Here is an 18,772-nt window from a genome sequence, read left to right as displayed (position 1 = left end):
AATTTAAAATGCTGGCGCCTGCCCTGTAATATATTACTCTTGGGCATGCGCAGTTAGCGCTGCCTGTTCTCACATCACTTCATGGCATGGCTATCGCGCCTGCGTGAACGCACTGCCAGAGATCCCACCCCGCAGTGTGAATAGGGGTCCCATCACACACAGCGATCTCGCCAGCGAGATTGCTGTGTGTGACGGGGATCAGCGACGGGCCCCCCTGCCGGTTATCGCTGATCGCGCTCGAACATCCTGGGCCATTTTTCGGTTGCTGGTCTCCCGCTGCCCAGCACACATCGCGACGCTGGTTTCTAATGTAAACGTCGGGTATCCAGGAGTCGCGCGGCTCCTAGATACCAGATGTTTACCTTGGAAACCAGCGTCGCTGGTACTGATCGCTGGGGCTGTCTATGTGACAGCTCACCGGCAATCCCATAATGTCGGATCGTTGGTGGGATCGCTGGGACATTGTTTAGTGTAACGGGGGCTTAAATCATTAGCAACTGTGTGGCGGGATCTCTGGCAGCGCGTCCACGCAGGCGCGATAGCCAGGCCATGACAGAATGCAGCATTAGTGCTGCACAAGGTGGCTCTTTTACTTAAAAACTCCTGGAGGGGGTGACAGGTTCCCTTTAACCTAGAGTCACCAACTCGTATACATTCAAACAAAAAAGTCTAAGGAGAGGATTTACATAGGTTCCCATACAAATGAAGACTTTAGTCTAAGTGAGGATTGGCATTAGATTAGGGTCCTGGAATACAAGAAACGCCTTTCCGTGGCTTCCAGGTACACATAAATTGGCCATTTCATGCACTAAGCTCTCTCAATTTTTCATATTTCTAATGTAGTAATGCAATTCATTTTTCATATTTCATGTTTGCATGCTATGGCGCTACAGTGTGGTTCCTTTTTTGTTTGTAAGGCAAATAATGAATCCTATGTCCCCACCGGATACAGGGAATTCTCTGTCTCCACCCTGAAATACAAAAACATCAAACAGGCCCGGAGCTCAGGAGGAAGATTAGTCTGGTACAAAGAGGAGCTAAGAAAAAAACACATGTAGATAAATAATAATAAAAGCATCCATCTAGAACGTTCCACATGAGTTTTCCTTCTGTCTGTGACTTTATTATATATTATTATTTTCACAGTTTTGAAATCCAGGCAAAAATCTGATGAATAATCCACAATCCATAATGGAGAAAGGAGAAAGTGATGTGCGAGGAGATGAGTGGCGGTGCAAAGAGGAAGATCTTACAGGTAACCATCCTGATGAGGAGTCACCATGAAATAAATAAGAGGAGAGTCACATTCTCCTCATTCACTGGACCTAATTGATATAATAAGCTGGGCAGAGGTTAAAACATGCTATTTTTAAGATAATTGCCTCATTGTTACACACGTGGTCAAAATTGTTGGTACCCTCGTTTAGCGACAGAAAAACTCACAATGGTCACAGAAATAACTTGAATCTGACGGAAGTAATAATAAATAAAACATCTATGAAAATGAACAAATGAAAGTCAGACATTGCTTTTCAACCATCTATCCACAAAATTTAAAAATAAAACTCATGAAATAGGCCTGGACAGAAATGATGGTACCTTTAACTTAATATTTTGTCGCACAACTTTTTGAGGCAATCACTGCAATCAAACGATTCCTGTAACTGTCAATGAGACTTCTGCACCTTTCGACAGGTATTTTGGCCCACTCCTCAAGAGTAGAGTAGAGCGAAACAGGTTGGGCAGATTCATAAGTCGCCGACTTATGGCAAAGTCAGGTTTCACCGACTGAAACCCGACCACAGCGTGAAGTCGGCCATGCGGTCGGCAAAACGAGCGCCAAAGTCGAGTCGGATTTCCCAGAATGCTTGCACGTGACTTTTTTCAGCCGTTGAGCAAGGACGTACACTGTGGGCAACGAGATGACATATGCGCATCAAGAGAGAGAGTTTTCGCGCACTTTAAAAAAGCGGTCCGGCATGTAGGTGTGTTTACTGTCCTCCACTCCCTGCCGACTTTGCTTCCCCATTGACTTGCATTGGGTTTCGTGTTTCAGTTGGACCTTCGACTTTTCCCGATAGTCAGCTGATTTCGTTCGACTCGACTTTTGAGAAAGTCGGGTTTCATGAAACCCGACTCGACCCTAAAAAAGGCAAAGTCGCTCATCTCTACTCAAGAGCAAACTGCTCCAGTTGTCTCGTGTTTGAAGGTTGCCTTTTCCAGACGGTAAGTTTCAGCTCTTTCCAAAGATGTTCAATAGGATTTAGGTCTGGGCTCATAGAAGGCCTCTTTTGAATAGTCGAATGTTTTCCACTTAGCCATTCTTGGGTGTTTTTAGCTGTTTGTTATGGGTCATTATCCTGTTGCAAGACTCATGACCTGCGACTGAGACCAAGCTTTCTGACACTGGGCAGCACATTTCTCTCTAAAATACCTTGATAGTCTTGATATTTCTTGTACCCTGCACAGATTCTAGGCACCCTGTGCCAGATGCAGCAAAACAACTTGAGAACGTAACAGAGCCTACTCCAAGTTTCACAGTAGGGACAGTGTTCTTTTCTTGATATGATCCATTTTTCCATCTGTGAACATAGAACTGATGTGCCTTGCCAAAAAGTTAGATTTTTGTCTCATCTGTCCATAGGACATTCTCCCAGTAGCTTTGTGGCTTGTCAACATTGTAGCGACTCCTGGAGTGGACCCTCTGGGCCGTGATACCAATCTACCCTGGGCGAGCTGACCTATTGAGGACCACCTCCTATACAGGGAGCGTCAAGGGCAGGCCCAGGGGAATAAAGTACCATGACTGCTGGAACCTGGTGGCTGGCTCGAAGGAGACGAGAAAGACCGTGTCTAGCAGGGTGAGGGCGGGGGCACGCAGGGTAAAGGAGTGCGTAAAGCGTGTGCATGGGGGCACGCAGGGTACAGGTTCGTGCTGGGCCTGCACATGGGGCACGCTGGATACAGGAGTGCATAGAGCGTGTGCTAATAAGCACGCCAGAGTACTAGACTATGCAGAGCACGTACTAGGAAGCACGCCGGAATACAAGGTAGTGCAGAGCGCGTACTAGGAAACACGTCAGAGTACAAGGTAATGCAGAGAGCGTACTAGGAAGCACGCCAGAGTACAAAGTAGTGCAGAGAGCGTACTAGGAAGCATGCCAGGTCACAAGGTAGTGCAGAGAGTGTACTAGGAAGCACGCCAGAATACAAGGAAGTTGACCTGAGTACAGAGGGCGACCATGCAGGTGTAGGGTCGTGGGCCGGGCTGGGGGTTAGTCCCTCTTCTTACCGCGCAGAGATGAAACAGAGACAAGATGGAGCCAGATTCTGGGTGCAACAGGTCCAAGTTTATTGTCCACCGTCCGACTGACGGCCCTCGCAGCACACCGCAATATCTCTCTCTCACGGCCCTCCGTATCCAGGGCCGCTTCACACACCATATGTTACACCAGGGACGTAATTGTACGTACTGCCCCTCTTCACGCTGTGACGATCCTGTCAGCTCAGTCACTGTGGCCGCCTTAGGCCCGTACACCATCAGCACTTTACTGGTCAGTTTCGTCGTTACAAATACGGTGTCCTACACCCAGAGCCTCGTCTCTACTGCGGTTCTTCCTGTCAGGACCACCCCCCTGACGTTCTCTCTCCTCAGTCCCCCTGGTACGGTTTTCCTCACAGCGCACAAACTGTCGTAGTCCTCCTGTCACTGGAGCTCCCCCTGGGGACCGGAACTTTCTGGAACCCTCCTTCAAATTTATATCTTTCCCAGTTCCCTGTAACTCCGCCCCCTATGACCAATGGTTTCCTAAGCCCTAAGCTGATGTCAAGTCCTTTGCTCACACTCCTCCCTGCCCTCTAATGGTCAGCCCAAGGTACTGCACGTCCACTACACTTTCCTAGATGTTTCCCCACTGTAGTAACTGACACCTATCTAAACTGTGCAAACCTTTCCTTCTCTATACTGACAAGTCCGTCCGTCAGGTCACCTTCCCTACACAGGGACCAAGCAGTCCCAGCAAGGAAGCAAAACGATACTCAGGCGCCACCTACAGGAAGAGGCCATCAGATATAGGGAATGCGCGCCAGCACTTCCGAGTCAAATCCTCCAGGACCATAGAGAAGTCAGGGTAGAGCAGACGCAGTCAGAGCTGCGGCTTGTGCGGAAGCGCACCCTATGGAGCCCCAGCGCCGGCTGCGAGACCGGAGGTCAAGATGTCGGGCATCCGGAGGTGCGCGGTGAGAGCGGCGTAACAAACATATAGTTTGGCAAATTCCAGTCTGGATTTTTTAAGATTTTTTTTCAACAATGGTGTCCTCTTTGGTTGTCTCCCATGAAGTCCACTTTGGCTCATACAATGACGGATGGTGCGATCTCACACTGATGTTCCTTGAGCTTGAAGTTCACCGGTAATCTCTTTAGAAGTTTTTCTGGGCTCTTTTGTTACCATTTGTAATTTCGTATTACACTATGTAACACAATTTTTGTCTTAAGCTTTTAAGTACTATATTCCAGTTACTCATGCCTAAATAGTCAAGAAAAACTGCGGAAATTATAGACTTTGCTTTTCTGACCAGGACAATGAAATATTCAGTTTTACGTATTTGCATAGGGAAATCAAAATTGTTCATAGTATCTTTTTGTTGATACAGTTACAAAAACATTGTATATTGTGTATATATAATATTGGCCAAGATGAGCAAGAGTCGTTTAGAAAGTCAGTAGCTTTTGTTGATTTATGATTATACTGCAAATCGCTTTCATGAATCAACCCCCAAATATAGCCTCCCATCATGTTCTAGTTATACTGTCCTTGGTAGCGTCGCTCAAAGTCCTTTATATCCTGATGAAAACGCTTGCCTTGCTCTTCTGAGTAAGCCCCCATATTTTCCTTGAATTTGTCAAGATGAGCATCCAAGACGTACTTTGAGAGACATCCTACATCACATTTTTCCAAAGTTCTTTATCAGAACTTGTGATTGCCCAGGAAACCATACATCACTGCAGCAATGCTGTTCCAAGCTGCTTTCTATTTCCTAGTCGGCTTCTTTACGAATTCTTCATTCTCTAGAATCTGCTTGATTTGTGGTCCGATGAAGATACCAGCTTTTACCTTTGCCTCAAACAGCTTAGGAAAGAGTACTTGTAGGTACTTGAAGGCTGCTGATACTTTGTCGAGAACTGTGACAAATTGTTTTATCAGGACTAACTTGATGTGCATGGGTGGCATCAGCACTTTCCGTGGGTCCACCAATGGCTCCCAATTCACGTTATTATTTCCCACAGAAAACTCGGTCCACTGTGGCCAGTCCCGCCTGTGATATTGCCAATTGGTGTCCCAGCTGTCCCAAAGGCAAAGAAAACAAGGAAAGTTTGCAAAACCGCCTTGGAGGCCCATGAGAAATGCCACCATTTTGAAGTCTCCAATGACATCACAGCCATAATCCTCGTACTTCCAAGACACATAACAGCAGCTTGGCAATGGTGTAGTCCTCTTTGAGGTGAACCGAGTGCGCCACAGGCAGAGATGGGTACTTGTTCCCATTATGCAGCAGCACGGCTTTGAGGCTCCTGGATGAACGATCTATGAATAGGCGCCACTCACTCGAATTGCACGTGATTCCTATAGCTTCGATTAGACCCGTCACATTGTTGCAGTAGCGTAGTCCATCTTGCTAACTGAACAAGCTGGCAAAAGTTTGATGATGCTTTCTCTGATCAGCTACTTTGACACTTTCACCTAACAATTTCCACTGTTTGAGCCTCGACATGAGAAGTTCAGCATTTGACTTAGCGAGACCGACGTCTCTGATGAGATCATTAAGGTCTTTTTGGTTAGGGTAGTAAGGTGTTCTTTCTTTTTCGAAACTGTATTCTGGATCTGCATTGTCTTCCTCACTCTGACTGCCTATATTCTCCTGAAGATGCCTGAGCTCCTTCTGGAGGAATGGGAATGGGCAGCTCGGGGCAGTGTGAAGCTGGAGCAAATGAGGAAGGAATGTCTGGATAGGCGATAGGATGCGCACACTTGCCAGTTCGACGTTTGGATGGGTCCACCATACAGAAGTCACAGTTGTTGACGTGGTCAGTAGGCACTCGCCAGATTTGTGGGATAGCAAACTTCATTGCCCTTTTTTCTCCTGTGTACTAGCCTGTAAGGTATTAAACATGAGAATAAAATATATGTGTTTTGAACTATATGATATACAATTATACATGTTCTTTTAAAATTTTGCAATTAAAAAAAATTAAAATATTAATATCTTATCTATCAATAATCTATCACCTTACCCTCAAGAGTTCTCTTGCAGTACTCACATAGATTGTCTTGATCTCCTACAGGCATGCTGAAGTAGGCTCTGTAGGCCTCACACATCTTAGAAGATGTATCTTAGCCCGTGTTTTTATAAATTCGCCACAAATGTAGCAAAATGCATCTGCCGGATACTTACAACCTCTTGATGCCATCTAAATTAAATGCAGGTATGTATCAACTGTAACACAAACAGAAATGGGCAATTAAGGATCCTGTATTTATACTACTTTATCGACGGTTCTCGCATTTCCGGAAGCTTCTCGCGGCCTACACAATTTTGCACGTTTTGCTAATGTTCGAGAACAGATAGATTTCAAATTATCAATGTCCTGACCACAAAAGCAAACTTTCTTGGGAGTTTCTGCCATTTCCTTTTCACTTTAATCATAAGTGATTTGGAAAACTCCATTGTTACCCAAGGACAAACCAAAAGTTTAAATTTGTTATATAGTGTTATCCGTCTCTTTGATTTGTCATCAATTCTCCTCCTGCGGCTACAGTCCCATGGAGCTTAAATTTCTGAATATGTGTAACTAGGCACAGGAACATCAACCTGCTTGGAGATGGTCTTATAACTTTTACCTTAACATGTTTGTCTATAATTTTCTTTCTAATCTCCTGAGACAACTTTTTCCTTCTTTTCCTCTGGTCCATGTTGAGTGTGATATGGGTCGCCCTCGCACACTCAGGGCAACGGGGTACTCGGTACCGGGCCGGTGTCGAGGCGGGAATGTGTCACAGCAGCTGTGACCCGGTCCGTGGCCCTGGGCGCCCAATATCAATGGTGGTGATGTTAATGGTGTTAAAGTTTATATGAACAGTTCGTGACGCCACCCGTGGTGTTTGGCAAGTAAGATGGTAAGCCAACGCTGCATACAGATCCGCTGGGACTGATGGTGTGGTGCAGCAGAGATGGTATAACTCCCCACAGGTGGAGCTGTAGTCCCAGGGCAGTGTAGGTGCAATGGATGAGGAGAGGCGCAGAATGGTATGGAGGCTGGTACCCAGGTGTAGTGGTGCGGGAATAACTGAAGGACACCAGAGTATGCGGTTCCAAAGCTTTACTCACTGTTTGCAGTTCACACAACTGCCTGCCTCCGCACTGTGTTCTCCAGGTCAGGGCTCCAGCCAACCTCCAGGTAGGATAGGATTCTCCCCTCTACACTCCGCCAACATGTACCTTACTGAACGACTCCTCCAATGCGCCTTTAGGTGCGAAGCACTCCAGTACTTAGTTACCCTGGAATGCCTCTCTCTAGGTGTTCCTAGTCTTTACTTGTATGACAGACAGCTGTAGCCTGCTTCGGGGACTCCTCACTGCATCCCGGCTCTCTATTCGGTTGCTGTTGTGTCCCAAGTCTATGATGGGAGCAAGGCGTTAGCGGCTCACTACTCCTCCAGTGTCTGTTGTCGGACATAAAGATCCAATCAACCTCGGGGACCGGGCCCCGGCCTTTGCTCTCTCTGGACTGGAAGGGTTCTCTCTCTTTCTCAACCTGCTTCCCACCGTCCTTCTATTCTCCTTCATTCTGATCCGTTCTATCTCTCTTATGGAAGGTTAGGTTATCAGTCTCTTTCTCTGGTCCTTCTCGTGCCAGCAGACCAGATCACTGGGACCTGCTGCAGCACGTCCCTCAAACACCCATCTTCTCTCTCCTCTAACCAACTAACCACTAACGCTCATTCTTCCCACTCTTTTATATCTAACTCCACCCGCCTCCCCAGCACCTCTCGTGTTACAAAGCCAGGGACCACAAAAGGCACCCTATGACCTTTCCAGCATAAAGCATGGATGGGTCCCTGCTGAACTATCCTGTGTGTGGAGTGCAGGTGTTGGAAAGCGGAAAGGAGTTCCCAGCCTACCTGGATGGTGGGGCACTACACCTTAGGAGAAGGTGCAGTACCTCTGTGGTGACTGAAGCTTCAGGGGCGCCACATACCCCCCCCGTTAAACACAGCACGTTCGCGGGCTGTAAGACAACAAAAGGTATAATACAGGAACACACAAAAATTTTTAAATGCTATTCAACAATACTTATCTAATCTTCCTAATGTAGGAGGCACATTTCTTAAGCGTTACAAACAGGTTAACTTCCTATCTTAGTATCAAAAATTTACTTAAGTGCAATTCTTAATTCAAAGTGCTATACTCAACACATTTTCTTTAGTACATTTTCTATCAATTATTCTTTTTCTTTTTCTCTTTCTACTGGACGCAAGACACTGACCATCTACTCTTGGCCTGTCACCTGTCACTTTCAATTCTTCAGTCTTTATTCAATTCTCACATTCTATCTCAAAACTTTTCTAATTCTCTGTATCAAATATTCTATAAAAGACATTTACTTTTCATAAGACACAACATTATCAAATACGTTATCATAAAACATTCAAAATTCTTGTAAGGTGCTGAACACTGCTCCCAGCCGGGATATCTTGCAGTGTCCCTTGAGGTAGACATTGTTCTTCGTAAAGTGTCCATGCAAAAAAAAAAACATTATCTTCGCAAAGTGTCTTCATATGTAAAACCAAGAAAGGGCACCTAAAGAGGTGCAACTATTTACAATAAAAGCAATAAAAGTTTTTGGATCAATCAGCGTCTATGATCTCTACAGTTCCATTTCAAAAACAACGCTGCCAATCAAAAACTGGGCAACATGATGAACAAAAGGCACAACTGGTGCAACAAACCCTCCTGGGTAACGAGAAATTTTGTAATTCTATTTCTTAGTGGCTATCAGATTCAAGGTAGTCATTAGCAATCCGCAGGTACTCCTCTTCCAACGGTGTCAAGCCAGAGATCTTTGGTATGGGCTGCCAAACTGGAGGTGATGCATTAGCAGCCTGGTTCTTGGAAACAGGTACCTGAGCAGTCTGTGGGGTACCGGTGGATGGAGCATTGACTGGTCTTGATGGCAGGTACCTCTCGATGAACTCTGCAGGGATACGTCGTACATTCAGGGCGTACCATCCCCTGAGTCCCTCATGCCGGGTAAAGGTCACATACTCCCCAGGCTGCAGGTCTCTTTTAGGGTGTCCTTTAGGCAAGTGGGATTCAACGTCCCTCCGATTAAAGAATAAGTCACTTATCCTCTTGGGGTCTGCAGTAAATCCAAACCCCCATTCTCAATTGACGTTAAGGACCTGCCCTCATCCTGCGGCATCCTGGGAACTGTAATGTAATGCCCAGCACGGGTCCTCTCTTTCCTGCTCAAATCCGGGCCCAGGACAGCCAATCTCCTCTGCTCCCGCTACTCATCTGCCAGCTTTTTAATGGTGGCTCGGCAATAGGCCTCATTCTGCCCCTCCCGGGACCTGCTTTGGCCTACTGGGGCCTGCGGTGCCACCGTTGGGGGTTCCAGTATCTCCCCCCGGGGACTGGCTTCCCGGTCCCAGACCAGGTCTAACACAACCTGGCCGGCCGTTGCAATGGTGGGGCAACCCCAGGTCTTCTGTGGGGAAGGGGCACCGGACATACCTGAGGTCTCCCGACGGTGCGGCCTCGGCTCCGGTGCAGGTGATAAAGGAGCCATTGTGGGTTCTGGATCCACAGGGGTCTCTGTGGGGACCGGCGCAGCCGCGTCAGGTCCAGGCGGGAGCTCCGCTTCCACTCCCGGGTCCTCCGATAACTTCTTCGGGCAGGTGGTGCTCAACCGCACGGTCAGGGTAGATGTGCAGGTCAGCGCTGCCCGGGGACAGTCCAGTGCGGTAGCAATGGGTACCGATGGAGAGGGTGGTACCGCTGGTGTAGGCCCCGCTGCCGTCTCAGCTTCTCCAGCGCTTCTCTTCGTAGCTGCAGACGGGTAGTCAGTTCAGCGATTTCATCTTCTAATTGCTGGCGGTTCATTCCGGAGTTCGGGTTGGAGCCGTCAGCCATGGCGCCGGGGACTTGCACTTCCCCGCGCTCCGCAGGCCTCCTTCCCTTGTTCTCCAAAATGGCGTTCTGGCGTTCTTCGTCTTGCTCCGCCCTTCTGCTCGCCACTGGCTTCCTCTGCCCCTCTGTTATGAACGGGTAGCCGAGGAGGAAATAAAAAACAAACAAGCTAAGTCTCAGCAAACCAAAGAGGTTGGTAACTATGCAGACAGCAGACCCCTGATCCTAACACGCAACTAGCAGCAGTCGTGGAGCATTCCTACGGTGGTCCTAGGCGCCTCGTCACAACCGGAGAACTATAAATAAGCCTAAAGTAGGAGAAGAGGAAAACTAACGGCCCCAGATTAGACCCCAAAGGAGAGACAGCCCCCCACATGTATTGACGGTTAAACCAGATGAAAACACAAACAAAGGCAGGAAAATGGGCTGAGCAAACGATGAGGCCAAACTAACTAGAAAGGACAGGAAAGAAACTGTCTGCAATCTGCCAGAAAACCCTACAAAATGTCCAACACAACTGATAACAAAATTAACCCTGAAGTCACTAGACTTCTTCCACTATATCAGCACTCTGAAATATTCTGAGACAGAGCAAAAAGAGGCCAATCTAATAAGGGACAAAAAAAAAGACAATTTGGCAAATAAGTGTGGAAATTCAGCACAGCCCAGCCGGGCTGGCCGACCACACAAAAAACTGAAATGACCAACAAGAGCAAGTGTGAACATTAGCAAAAAAAACAAACTTATCTTGAGATGTCGGCTGTCTTATATCCATTTTGATCCTCCAGAGATCCAATCGTTATCTTCCTCACCAGGTGGCAAATCACTACCACTTAAACCAACCTCTCTACCTCCTGTCACCACCAGAGGGAGAATGGAAGGGGAACTCTCAACTGGTGGAGCAGAAAATGAGCTCATAACAGGTACCCCCCCCTTGAGGATGGGTCACCGAACCCTCATCCATGCCACCAGGCCGATCAGGATGGGCCCGGTGAAAACCACGAACCAATTTATTGGCATGAATATCAGAGGCAGAGACCCAAGAATTATCCTCCTGGCCATAACCCTTCCATTTGATCAAATACTGGAGTCTCCGTCTAACAAAACGAGAATCCAATATTTTCTCCACCTCATATTCCACATTGCCTTTAACCAACACAGGGTCAGGAGGTGCCGCCACAGGAACTACTGGCTCAACAAACCTCTTCAACAGTGATTTGTGAAATACGTTATGGATTTTGAACGTAACTGGAAGAGCCAGTCGAAAAGAAACAGGATTAAGAATCTCCAAAATCATATAAGGTCCAATAAATCTTGGCTTAAATTTTGGAGATGCAACTTTCATAGGAATATTCTTAGATGACAACCAAACCATATCACCCATTCTAAACCGGGGACCAACGGTCCTATGCCGGTTGGAAAAACGCTGGGCCTTTTCCTGAGAGAGTGACAACTTATCCACCACTTGGTCCCATATCTGCTGCATTCTAGCAACCACAGTGTCCACACCTGAACAGGCCGAAGATTCCACTTGCCCTGAAGAGAATCGAGGATGAAACCCAAAATTACAGAAAAAGGGTGACATCAAGGTGGCAGAACTAGCTCTATTGTTCAGCGCAAATTTGGCCAAGGGCAAAAATGAGACCCAATCATCTTGATCAGCAGATATAAAACATCTTAAATAAGACTCCAGGGTCTGGTTTGTTCTCTCAGTCTGCCCATTGGTCTGGGGATGAAATGCAGAGGAGAAGGACAACTGAATTCCCAGATTGGAACAAAAGACTTTCCAAAATCTGGAAACAAACTGGACCCCTTTATCAGACACAATGTTCTCAGGAATCCCGTGTAACCGAACCACCTGTTGTAAAAACAAGGGTACCAACTCAGCGGAAGATGGCAACTTTGGGAGTGGTACAAGATGGACCATCTTCGAAAATCTATCACAAATTACCCAGATAACAGTCATTCTCTGAGAGACAGGAAGATCAGAAATAAAATCCATTGAGATATGGGTCCATGGCCTCTTGGGCACCGGCAGGGGCATCAGCAACCCACTAGAAAGAGAACAGGGTTTAGACGGAGAACAAGTCCCACAGGACTGTACAAAATTCCTGACATCACGAGATAAGGCAGGCCACAAAACGACCGACTCACCAAATCTCTGGTACCAAAAATACCTAGATGACCAGCCAATGCGGTGCAGTGGACTTCAGACATCACTCTCTTTCTCCACTGGTCCGGAACATACAATCTTCCCATAGGGCAACGCTCAGGTTTATCCTCCTGAAATTCCTCCAGGGCGCATCTCAAATCGGGTGAAATGGCAGAAAGAACTACCCCTCTCACCTAGGATAGTAGTAGGCTCGGTCATATTAAGAGAATCAGCAAAGAAACTCCTAGAAAGGGTGTCTGCCTTAACATTCTTAGTGCCCGGAAGAAAAGCGACCACAAAATTAAAACGCGTGAAAAACAAGGCCCATCTAGCCTGTCTAGGATTCAAGCGTTTGGCCGACTCCAGATAAGTCAGATTCTTGTGATCGGTGAGGACCACAAATTGATGTCTAGCTCCCTCCAACCAATGTCTCCACTCTTAAATGCCCATTTCATGGCTAACAATTCCCGATTCCCCACGTCATAGTTGCGTTCAGATGGGAAGAACTTTCGAGAAAAGAAGGCACAGGGATTCATCTTAGAAGTCACAGGGTCTTTTTGGGACAAAACAGCTCCTGCACCAATCTCAGAAGCGTCTACCTCCACTTGAAATGGAAGTGAGACATCAGGTTGCCGTAAAACTGGAGCTGAAGTAAACCTCCGCTTAAGCTCCTGAAATGCTGAGACCGCCTCAGGAGACCAATTCAGCACATCAGCTCCCTTCTTGGTCAGATCAGTCAGTGGTTTGACAATACTAGAAAAATTACCTATAAATTTACGATAGAAATTAGCAAAACCCAAGAACTTCTGAAGAGCCTTCAAAGAAGTAGGCTGAACCCAATCATAAATGGCCTGTACCTTGGCCGGGTCCATTTCAATAGTCGAAGGAGATAAGATAAATCCCAAAAATGAAATCCTCTGTACACCAAAGAGACTTTTCGATCCCTTAACAAACAGGGAATTCTCCCTCAAAATCCGAAACACAGTCCGGACATGTTCCACATGGGAATCCCAATCACTAGAAAAGATCAAAATATGGTGTAGTGCAGCAGAGATGGTATAGCTCCCCACAGGTGGAGCTGTAGTCCCAGAGCAGTGTAGGTGCAATGGATGAGGAGAGGCGCAGAATGGTATGGAGGCTGGTACCCAGGTGTAGTGGTGCGGGAATAACTGGAGGACACCAGAGTATGCGGTTCCAAAACTTTACTCACTGTTTGCAGTTCACTCAACTGCCTGCCTCCGTACTGTGTTCTCCAGGTCAGGGCTCCAGCCAACCTCCAGGCAGGTTAGCATTCTCCCCTCCACACTCCGCCAACATGTACCTTACTGAACGACTCCTCCAATGCGCCTTTAGGTGCGAAGCACTCCAGTACTTAGTTACCCTGGAATGCCTCTCTCTAGGTGTTCCTAGTCTTTACTTGTATGACAGACAGCTGTAGCCTGCTTCGGGGACTCCTCACTGCGTCCCGGCTCTCTATTCGGTTGTTGTTGTGTCCCAAGTCTATGATGGGAGCAAGGCATTAGCGGCTCACTACTCCTCTGGTGTCTGTTGCCGGACATAAAGATCCAATCAACCTCGGGGACCGGGCCCCGGCCTTTGCGCTCTCTGGACTGGAAGGGTTCTCTCTCTTTCTCAACCTGCTTCCCACCGTCCTTCTATTCTCCTTCGTTCCGATCTGTTCTATCTCTCTTATGGAAGGTTAGGTTATCAATCTTATCAGTCTTTCTCTGGTATTTTTCGTGCCAGCAGCCCAGATCACTGTGACCTGCTGCAGCATGTCCCTCAGACACCCATCTTCTCTGTTCTCTAACCAACTAACCACTAACTCTCACTCTTCCCACTCTTTTATATCTAACTCCACCCGCCTCCCCAGCACCTATCGTGTTGCGAAGCCAGGGACCACAAAAGGCACCCTATGACCTTTCCAGCATAAAGCATGGATGGGTCCCTGCTGAACTATCCTGTGTGTGGAGTGCAGGTGTTGGAATGCAGAAAGGAGTTCCCAGCCTACCTGGATGGTGAGGCACTACACCTTAGGAGAAGGTGCAGTACCTCTGTGGCGACTGAAGCCTCAGGGGCGCCACAGATACACAGCACAGTGAGTATCTGTATCCCGCTATACAGGCCACTCACTGATTCCAAGATTGTAGACACCTGTGATGCTAATTAGTGGACACACCGCGATTTAACATATCCCTTTTGTCACATTATTTTCAGGGGTACCATCATTTCTGTCCAGGCCTATCTCATGAGTTTTATTTTTTTTTTTAATTTTTTTGGAAGCATGGTTGAAAAACAATGTCTAACTTTCATTTATTCATTTTCGTAGATTTTTTATTTATTATTACTTCAAGTTATTTCTGTGACCATTATGGGTTTTTCTATTAAAAGAGGGATACCAACAAATTTACCCACTTGTGTACAGTCTAGTAGATTATAAGAGAAAGCAGAATAATGCCTGAGCTTATCCAACCTTATATTTGCGCCATTGCCATGACTTCCTAATGCACGACCATACGGCTCCTCCGCTCTGCACGTAGCTGTCATGGAGCATGTGAGATGTACTCCACCTGACAGCACTGACTCCTGAGCATTTCCCCTGAGATGAGTGGTACAGGATGAGCGTGTCCTGGGCTCTGTCACATGAAAATTGGGGTGCTAGTGATCTACTTAAGGTAGTCACTGAGCAATAGACAAACGTTTCACATCACACACCGAGGTATGCAATATATGGAATATTTTTCATTATTCAAGAACAGTCCAGGCCAGAGGCTGTTAGTATAGACACACAACTATACCCGAGTCTATAGTCCGATGTCTCTCTCGAATCCTCTGTAGAGTTGAAAGTTCGACCAAATGTTCATCTGTTCTTTATGGAGACAGAAAAAAGAAAAATGCTCCCACATGATCCATCAGTGCTTGTTATGGGCCATTATCTGTCTTTGTAAAGATATAGTGGTAATCTGCAGGTAAATAGTATTTAAATCATGTTTGTCTTTTTTACTGGAAGATCGGCTACTGGGAGAAAATGAAGTTATATTTTCTCCGTAGCCACTTTGAGGCAGTCCAGGGAGCAGTAACAGTCACTGATCAGAGAGAGATGACGGCTACAACCGTCTACTTTCCCTGAAGACGGAAAGCGAGCGACTGCAGAGAGAATATAACTGATTCCCTTGTAGGTTGTGAGCGCTTGCGGGCAGGGTCCTCTCTCCTCCTGTACCAGTCATGGCTTGTAAGTTTGTTGTACTTGTTTTATATTGTGTATACCCCTTTTCACATGTAAAGCACCATGGAATAAATGGCGCTATAATAATAATAATGATATAGGAAGTTGATTGGGGCTTATTAGCCTTCATTGTGATGCAGCAACGATGGTTTGTTTCCGTTCTCTCATGCATTTTTATTATTGCAGAACATTTTCTATGTACAGAATGGATGCGCTGCCGACAACTATATAATATAATGAAATATGCGATCATTGACAAATGGTTTATTCTTTGACGTTTGATCTTTGCACTCGGCAATGATTGGGAAGGAACATTAGTACAATTGATTCTTTGTGCATTACTCACATCATGTAAATGACACTTTAGTCAGTTTATGATAAAGCGTTACTACATACCTTAGAAAATGTATACATTTTTCTTAAATTTTTAATTTTTGTATTTAGATGAATATGATTTTTAAGGTTTTGTTCAAAAATCAAATCACTTTTATTCTCTGCAGATGAGTATAATTGCAGCTCCGAAAGACATCTGATATCTTCGTATATTAAAGCAGAAGATGATTGCTTCAAACAAGAAACATATGAAGAGCATGGCGACATCTCAGATATACCCTCAGTCCTTCCAAGCAAAGAACGATCTCCTAATTCATCACAGACTGTTAAGCAAAATAAAAGTGTGGAAAATAAAAGCGCGTCCACAAGAAAGAAGCCAATTTCATGTTCAGAATGTGGAAAATGTTTTGCTAACAAATCACGTCTTGTTCTACATGAGCGAATTCACACCGGAGAAAAGCCGTATTCATGTTCAGAATGTGGAAAATGTTTTGCCAACAAATCACATCTTGTTAGACATGAGAGAAATCACACAGGAGAGAAACCATTTTCATGTTCAGAATGTGGAAAATGTTTTTCTGACAAATCACAACTTGTTGTACATCTGAGAATTCACACAGGAGAAAAGCCATTTTCATGTTCAGAATGTGGAAAATGTTTTTCTCTGAAATCAAATCTTCTTGAACATGAGAGACATCACACAGGAGAGAAGCCATTTTCATGTTCAGAATGTGGAAAATGTTTTGCTAGCAAATCACAACTTGTTGTACATCAGAGAAATCACACAGGAGAGAAGCCGTATTCATGTTCTGAATGTGGGAAATGTTTTAATAAGAAATCTCAACTTATTAGACATGAGAGACATCACACGGGAGAGAAGCCATTTTCATGTTCAGAATGTGGCAAATGTTTTACTATGAAATCACAACTTGCTGCACATGAGAGAATTCACACAGGAGAGAAGCCATTTTCTTGTTCAGAATGTGGAACATGTTTTTCTTATAAATTACTTCTTGTTAGACATGAGAGACATCACACAGGAGAGAAGCCATTTTCATGTTCAGAATGTGGAAAATATTTTTCTGACTATTCACAACTTGTTGTTCATCAGAGAATTCACACAGGAGAGAAGCCATTTTCATGTTCAGAATGTGGGAAATGTTTTTCTCAGAAATCAAATCTTCTTGACCATGAGAGACATCACACAGGAGAGAAGCCATTTTCATGTTTAGAATGTGGCAAATGTTTTGGTTACAAATCACATCTTGTTGTACATCAGAGAAATCACACAGGAGAGAAGCCATTTTCATGTTCAGAATGTGGCAAATGTTTCACTAAGAAATCACGTCTTGTTGTACATCAGAGAAATCACACAGGAGAGAAACCATTTTCATGTTCAGAATGTGGGAAATGTTTTTCCAACAAAACAAGTCTTGTTAAGCATGAGAGACGTCACACCGGAGAGAAGCCATTTTCATGTTTAGAATGTGGTAAATGTTTTGCAGATAAATCAATTCTTGTTACACATGAGCTATGTCACACAAGAGAGAGGAAATTTTCATGTTCAGTATGTGGAAAACGTTTTTATAAGAAATATCATCTTATTAGACATGAGCGAATTCACACAGGAGAGAAGCCATTTTCATGTTTCGAATGTGGGAAATGTTTTACTAACAAACACAATGTTGTTTTACATCAGAAGAGAAGTCACACTGGGACTAAGCCATTTTAATCTTTTAGTAACCAAGCCCAATTTTTCAAATCTTTATTGTGGTAATAGCAATGGAATTTTTAAACTTATCTCAGTTGCCTGAGAGGTTTTTCTTGTTCTTGATACTTTATATTCTACTTTAGTAATAAATTTAAATCAATATATTTTGTTTTTAGTTATTAAAATTAAAAAAAATACAAAAAATCTGAAAAATTTGCAATGTTCAAACATTGTTTACACCCATAAACCAAATAGTTATAATACCCAAAAATTGAATAAGTAACATTTACCTTCTGTTTTATAATGTCACCATAATTCTTCAAATGTCCTTTTATTTTGTCAGAAAGGTTAAAAGTATAGCAGTTTTCATTATTTTTGAGCAATTTACAAAACTTATTTTCTAGTACATCTCTTTGGACAGCACACCAAGAGGTTGTCCTTCCTTAACCTCTGATGGAACAGGTTAGGCTAAGTGCACACGTACCGGAACTCTCGCGGAAATTACCGCGAGAATTCCGGAATTCCAGTCCGCGGGAAAATCGCCTTTTAAATTCCCGCGATTTTCCCGCGGAAAAACTAGCATTTTGCAAGCGTATTTAGCTTGCAAAATGCTAGCGTTCTCCAAGCGATCTGGAGCATCGCTTGGAGAACTGATTGACAGGTTGGTCACACTCGTCAAACATAGTGTTTGACAAGTGTGACCAACTTTTTACTACTGAGGCCGCCTATGCAGCATCAGTAGTAAAAGATAAAATGTAAAAAAAAAATAAAAAATGGTGTTATTCTTACCCTCCGACGTCCCGCGCATCCGTTCCCAGTAATCCTTTGCGAAAATGCCCGCGATGACGTCAGTTCTCGCGGGATGGCGACGTCTCGCGGTAATTCGCGATGACCGCGAGACTTCGCGATCCCGCGAGAGTGGACGCCATCGCGGGCATTTTCGCAAAGGATTACTGGGAACGGGAGCGTGAAGAGAAGCGGGAAGACGGCGCGGGACGCCGGAAGGTAAGAATAACAATATTTTTTATTTTATAATTCTATTTTTTACAGGGATATGGTACCCAAAGCCCGGAGGACAGTCTCCTCTCCTCCGGTCCGTGGGTACCATCCGCAAATGTTCTGCTTACTTTCCGCATGGTGTGCACAGCCACATGCGGAA

At 45.2% G+C, this 18,772-nt stretch overlaps 1 protein-coding gene across 4 annotated transcripts in view; it reads left to right on the top strand.

Moving 5' to 3' along the window:
- Window positions 1-17,777, top strand: part of LOC141073041 (uncharacterized) — a 102,654-nt gene extending 84,877 nt beyond the window's left edge. Inside the window, exons 2-4 of one of the 4 annotated variants that reach the window (XM_073560358.1) lie at window positions 1,147-1,255; window positions 6,344-6,484; window positions 16,070-17,777. In XM_073560358.1, coding sequence (XP_073416459.1) covers window positions 6,433-6,484; window positions 16,070-17,634 — 1,617 coding nt within the window. In that variant the 5' untranslated portion in view covers window positions 1,147-1,255; window positions 6,344-6,432 and the 3' untranslated portion in view covers window positions 17,635-17,777. Of the gene's footprint in view, window positions 1-1,146; window positions 1,256-6,343; window positions 6,485-15,226; window positions 15,327-16,069 lie in introns of those variants that run through there. The other 3 variants (XR_012226937.1, XM_073560357.1, XM_073560359.1) reach the window with 3 other exon arrangements.
- Window positions 17,778-18,772: the final 995 nt, after the last annotated feature.

The sequence above is a fragment of the Dendrobates tinctorius genome, unplaced genomic scaffold (assembly GCF_039654945.1).
Source record: "Dendrobates tinctorius isolate UK_male_01 unplaced genomic scaffold, ASM3965494v1 ptg000295l, whole genome shotgun sequence".
In the NCBI taxonomy this organism is placed as follows: domain Eukaryota; kingdom Metazoa; phylum Chordata; class Amphibia; order Anura; family Dendrobatidae; genus Dendrobates; species Dendrobates tinctorius.
This window is presented reverse-complemented; position numbering and strand designations above follow the sequence as displayed.